Source organism: Sciurus vulgaris, assembly GCF_902686455.1.
Source record: "Sciurus vulgaris genome assembly, chromosome: X".
Lineage (NCBI taxonomy): Eukaryota > Metazoa > Chordata > Mammalia > Rodentia > Sciuridae > Sciurus > Sciurus vulgaris.
In genome coordinates this window covers 12,344,373-12,350,954 of record NC_136471.1, presented here as the reverse complement: position 1 = coordinate 12,350,954, position 6,582 = coordinate 12,344,373, and the positions used below count along the sequence as shown (strand labels likewise).

Below are 6,582 nucleotides of genomic sequence, written 5' to 3'. Positions count from 1 at the left end.
CACAATATCTTTATTTTATTTTATTTATTTTTATGCCATGCTGAGGATTAAACTCAGTGCCTCACGTGTGCTAGGCAAGTGTTCTACCACTGAACCACAACCCCAGCCCCATGATTTCTTCCTTAAATAATGGATAATTTGAAAGTCCATTGCTTAAATTTTATACATTTAGGGACTTTATAACTACTTTTTATTTCTTGCTTTATATCACTTTGTATAGAGAATATATGTTTATAATTTTTAGTTCTTTAAAAATTTTTGAAACTTGATCTATGGAAGAGCATATCTATACTTTGGAAAATGTTCCTTGTGCACCTGAAAATAATATTTAGCTTCACATTGTTGGTTGCAGTGTTCTATATACTTAAGTCAAGAAGATCTTTTCCTGATAGTTGTATCAGTTACAGTGAGGTACTTAAAATATTTAATTACAATTATGTTGGGCTGGAGATATGGCTGAATGGTAAATTTCTTATCTAGCATGTGTGAAGCCCTGGGTTCAATCCCCAGTACTGAAAAAACAATGTATTTGCCTATATGTCTTTTACTTAGGTCATGCTTGCTTTTCATATTTTGTGGTAAGTTATTAGGCATGCATGCGTTTGAAATTATTGGATGATAATTGTTCCCAAAGTCTACTTTCTTTTTATGTAGTTATACCACCTTGCTTTTCGTTGATGTTTGCATAATTTATTTTCTTCACCTTTTACTTTCAAACTTTCTCCACCCTTATGTGTAAAATATCTCTTGTGAACATCGTATAGTTATGATTTGTTTTGTAATTTATATCCTGTCTAACAGCCTCTGCTCTTTAGTTGAAGTACTTACTGTATTTACATTCAATGTTATTACTTACATATTTGGGATTACTTACTATTTGCTTTATACTTGTTTCAATTATTCTATAATCTGTTGTTACTCATTGTACTTGCTTTTGTTTTTGACTATATGTTAGCATTCAGTTTTCCTTTTTTATTACATTATAGTTTATATATGCTTTCACAATTCTTTTCTTTATAATTGTTTTTAGATATCGATAGACCTTTACTTTATTTATTTATTTATATGTGGTGCTGAGAATCGAACCCAGTGCCTTACACATGCTAGGCAAGCACTCTACCACTGAGTCACAACCCAGCCCACTTTTACAATTCTTCAGCAATTTAGTTTAGAACTTACAGAGTACATTGTTGCTTTGTCCAAATATTCTCTATAGTCCTGGATAGTACAGAAACTCTTGAATATTTGAAGTCTTCTAACTCCATGTATTTCCCTTCCGAATGACATTTTCAAGATTTTTTTCTATTATCAAGGTCTCTCTCTCTCTCTCTTTCCCCCCCTTCCTCCCTCCCTCCCTCTCCAGTAATCTACCTATCTGTCCTTCTCTAAGTATATTTTCAATCCCCAAAGATATTAGTACAGGTATTAAATCAGTCAGTATTTATTTAGATTCATCCCCATGTTTTATTGTTTTTCATTCCTACTGTATCTCTCAATTTCTGAGATTTTTTTCCTTCAGTTGTAAATACACATTCACCAGGTTTCCCCCCACCCCATGTGTTTACTTACTCAAGGGAAAAATCTGTTTTTCTGTTTTTGCAAGTTTTTTTTTAAATTTTTGATTCCCATTTGTCTCTCAGAAATAACATAGACAGTTATTTTAAGATATTCTTCCATTGTCTTTTATAATATTATTTTTCTGATTAAAATTATCTAATTTTCATTTCTTTTGGCTTTTTGTAAAAATTTTCATTTTGTGCTGGTCTTAAGAAATTTTGGTATGAAATGCTTAAGTGTGGATTTATTATTTTCTTTCCTTGAATTTTGTATTGACTCTTGAATCTATAGCTTAATATTTTTAAATAATTTTAGAATTTCTCACTTTTTATTGCTTTAAACATTTGTTCTCCGCTTTTCCTCTTTTTCTGATACTCCATATCTATTACATTAGATCTATTTTACTGGATCCCTTATCTGCTTTATATATATGCATATGTATGTGTTTTATATGTACATATATGTTTGTGTATACATAAATGTACATATGTACACATGTACAGGTACACATATATGTATATATGTGTGTGTCCAGATATGCTACATATCTAGGTACATTCATACATGTGTATACATATGTATATATGTATATCCATATGCATAGACATATACACACATACATGCATATACATGTACATATATACACATACACATTGGTTTATTCTGGTAGTTTTCCTATGACCCATTTTCTACTTTATGTACTCCATCTTAAGATCTATGTAGTCTTCTGTTTGACAAACACATTGAGTGCTGAATTTCAAGCAATTTCTTTTTCATTTCTCACATCTGTTTTAATGTTATTAATTATCCTTTTAAATCCTCAATCTTGTTTTGAATTTCCTTAAATATATTAAGTGTATTTGTTTTAAAGTCTGGGAATGATATTTCCATTGTGTAGATCCCATGGATCTATTTCTAATTGTCTGTTATTTTTCTTAGTCTTATCATCACCTCTTCCTGATTATTTTCAATTGATTGACTCACCTTTTTAAAGAACTGTGATAATATTTAGATATCTGTATTTATATTTTCTTCCAGAAGAGACCATTTGTGTTTTAATTCTTTTTTATTGGTTAGTAGTGAGAAACCCCATCATTCATTACTTTGGAATTTCTTCCCTAATTTTATATGTTTATTCTTCCTCATGCATTTTAGCACCATTTTGGAAATTTATAATGGATTACATTGCATTTATTGATTTATTTAGGGATATCTGACATTGTTTTACCAGGATTTTATTAGTCTATGAGTGATTTTATTAGTCTATGAGTGCCTGATTTGAAAGTCATGATAATTCTGGCCCTCTTTTTAAATTTTTGTATTTTTATCTTCATGAGATTTTACATAGAAATAAACTTAATTTTTCATTTTCACCATCAAGCAGGGTAATAAATGGAGCCTTTTAAAAAATATTGTGCATGCCTTTTTCTTATTTTATGTTTTTTAAATTAGAAATCGGTGTTAAGTTTTATTCACACCCTTCCTTATATTTTTTCCTCATGCTAATATTTATTTTACATCTACTAGTTGCAAGATAGCTTTGCAATTTAGGCATCAAACTGGATAAAAGAGGGTGAAATAATTTTTAAACTTAGGCATCAAACTGGATAAAAAAGGGTGAAATAATTTTTAAACTTTAATGAAGCTTATAGTCTACATTAGTCAGGTGTCCTTGCAAGAAGCAGACAACATATTCAAAAGGGGGTAATTTCAGATTTTTTGGAGAGCAGCCTATTTACAGATGCAGGGTCAAAGAAAACCAGCAAGAGGTGTGAAAGCATACTTGAATAAGCAAGAATGGAAGGCTTACTGTTGTAGGCTAGAAGGGACAAATGGAGACAATGCTTTCTGGAACCTAAACTGAACACAGGAGCTATTTACAGAGAAACCCAGTCCCTGCAAACTGCAGCCCACCTGGGAGAGAAGCAAAGGAATGAATCCTTCAACCTCTCTTCTTTTACTCTCACGTATTTTGCCAGTATCTTTGGCCAGATCTAGTTGAAAGCCAGAGGTCAAGGAAGCCCCACCAAGCCAGGTTCCTGGAAAACAGAACAAGATGGAAAAGGATAGGAAGGTGATTTTTAGAGACAAATGTAGATTAACCAGCAGTTAATATATGGAAACTGGCATTTAGGTAGGCAGATATTAAGTACTATGAAAGAGAAAGTGCTGGCTGGCATGAGAAATGTCAGCAGAGGGATCTCTGATTTGCTGCTCCATAGCATCTCTTGGACACTCTTCCCTACCTGTTCTGATCCTCTCAGGTCCAGACGTGTCTGCCTCTGTACTCATGTTCAGTAATTTCAAAAGGAATTTCATATGGAAATTTTCAAACACACACAAAAACACAGAGAGAAGGTTCAATTAGTTACTGTGTACCTGTAACATACCTTCAACAATTATCACTACTTAAAAATCCTAATTCTTCTATCTCCTACTACTATTTTTAGTTTTATTTTTGAGGAGAGGTTAAAACACATCCCAGTATCATGTCATTTTACCAGAAAATACAGAAATACACATCTCTAGTTCTGAAGAGTAGTTAGAATGATTTTGCACAATCAACGTACCATCATTACACCTAACAATATTAACTAGTCTAAGATAATTTAATTTTCATAAATATGTGTGTGTGTATATATTTATATATATTTTGTTGTAGATGGACAAAATAACTTTATTTCATATCTTTATGTGGTGTTGAGGTTTGAACCCAGGGCCTCACACTTGCTAGGCAAGCACTCTACCACTGAGTCATGACCCCAGCCCCCAAAATTTAATTCTTTAATACCAAATACCATGTATACTCAAATTTCCCTGGTTCTCTCAAGTGTATATATATATATATATTTTTTTTTTTTTTTTGGCTTATATAATTCTATTCATTTACTCTGAGTGGACTACAAATTTGGACCTAAGTTTTCTAGTAGGCAATCAGAAAAGGAAACTTAATTAGTTACATCATTCAGTGTCCATTAAACCAAAACAAACTAATCACCCAAGTGGAACACTGTTATTTCTAACAGTAAGTCCAGACCAAAATTTCTCGCGAGGCTTCATAAAAGTCCAGTGCGTGTTGTTACAGTCAGTGTAATCAGCAGTCCAATAGGAGATGCAAAGATGACTTTCACAGGACTTATTCTTGGGTTCCTCAGAATAGGCAGATGGCATCACACCAAACTGAATATCAGGAAAAGCATAGTTATTGTGAATTTGGCAGTTTCGGGGGTGTCCAATATGATGTAGTCCAGATAGTCCACTGTGTTTTGCTAGGCCAAATCAGGGATGCATTTTAGAGTCATTCCAATACTTAGAATAGTTTCAGAGAAGTTGCCAAACCTCCAACACTGTATGCAATACTCATGAATAAGGTGAGTGTGGATGGCTCGTTGGCTCCTCGAAGTTCACAAGTGACTCAGAAACGTTAAGAACAGACTATAAATTAAACAGACTAAAAATTCTGCATGCTCTTCTGAATACTTATTTTTTCATCTTAGCCTAACTATACCCCTTCTCTCTGCAAAAAGAACTTTTTTTGTTTCCATTTAATCCACGGCTTGGGTGGGCGCTTCTGGGTGGTGAGACGCTGTCTCTTGGCTGGAGCTAGAGACACAGGCAGACATCCCAATGTCAGGGGAGCACACAGGAACCTCTCCAAAGCCGCTGGGCCCCAGGACTCCTCCTAGTCACCCTTGAGGGTGAGCTTTCTGAAGAGGTACTCGCCCAGGCCCGCATCTGGGCCAGCCAGCCTGCGGAGATTGGTCAGATGCTCACCCAACTTCTTGATGAGTTTCACCTCCTGGTCTAAGAAGTGGCTCTCCAGAAAAAAGCAGAGTTGGGGGTCTGTGTTGACCAAACCCAGGGCATGAAGATCCAAAAGAGCCTGGTTCAGATTCTTCTCCAGGATGAGGGCAGCTTCCACGGCATGCAGGCAATCATGCCACTCCTCTTGGGTCAGCTTCTGCCCACCCTGGCAGAGGGAGCGGTCACTGAACTTGTTTTGAATCAGGAGGTGACGGGCGCCTTCACGCTTCTCCTCAGCCAACTTGAAGAAGAAACCGCCCTCCAGAGCCCCGCGGTTACCTTCGAAATAGAAGCCCAGGGAGACGTAGGTACCGGAGGCCTGCAGATGCGTGTTGATCAGGCGATTGAGGGCAGCCTGCACCTCATGGGTATAACTCCGGTGAGTTATACCCTGGGTGCTCATGGCTGGGTGGCAAGATGGAGCTAAAAGCAAAATCTGGTGTTGGCTCAAGTATATATTTTTTTTTATTTTCAGTTTGTTTTAATCAGGATCCAAACAAGATCTAGATGTTACCTTTGGTTTTATATTTCCTAAGTTTCTTTTATTCTAACTATGCCCATTCTCAGTTCTCATAAATCAGATCATGCAATTGGTTGAGGGTGAAACCACGTCTTTGTCCTATAGACAATCCTACATTCTGGATTTGACAGATTTCTTCCTCATGACATCATTTAATGTGTTTTATCCCTGATATTTCCCATAAACTTGTAGGTAGCATGAGAGACTTAACTGTATTTTGGTACAATTTGGGGTAAGAACATTTAGTGAGTGATGGTGTATGTTTCCTATTACATCACATCTGGAAGCACATAATGTCTCATTATAGATTGTCCTACTTTCAGTAATGTAAACTATCATTGCCAGTTCAGGTGATGTCAGTCTGATTCTTTGATCATTAGATTTCTCATTAACATTTCTCCTAATGTTTTTAGCATTAATTGATTATTGTTGCCAAGATGTATTATGCCCTTGGGGTTATGAAATAGAGATTTTTCTCATTTTACAATTCCTCCTGAATTTATTGGTTGTAACTTTTCTATTTAGAAGAACTACCCCTCAATGATTTTATTTGGCTACCTTAATTTGCAGTTCATCTGGAAGGGAGTGATGGATGCTTACACTTTCTTGTTTTTATTCACCAAGTTTCAGGATAATGGGTTGATGCCCTAGAAACTTCCAATAGTATCTAATGAGTTTTTATTAGGAATTGCCACATTTTT

General features: G+C 35.2%; 1 protein-coding gene across 1 annotated transcript; it reads right to left on the bottom strand.

The window, feature by feature from the left end:
• Window positions 1-4,998: 4,998 nt before the first annotated feature.
• LOC306651284 (ferritin light chain-like) lies at window positions 4,999-5,764 on the bottom strand (the record flags this gene model as incomplete). The annotated part of the gene is made up of 1 exon (XM_079123843.1): window positions 4,999-5,764. The coding sequence occupies one exon, from the start codon at window positions 5,762-5,764 to the stop codon at window positions 5,240-5,242; it is 525 nt and encodes a 174-aa protein (XP_078979969.1). The 3' UTR covers window positions 4,999-5,239.
• Window positions 5,765-6,582: the final 818 nt, after the last annotated feature.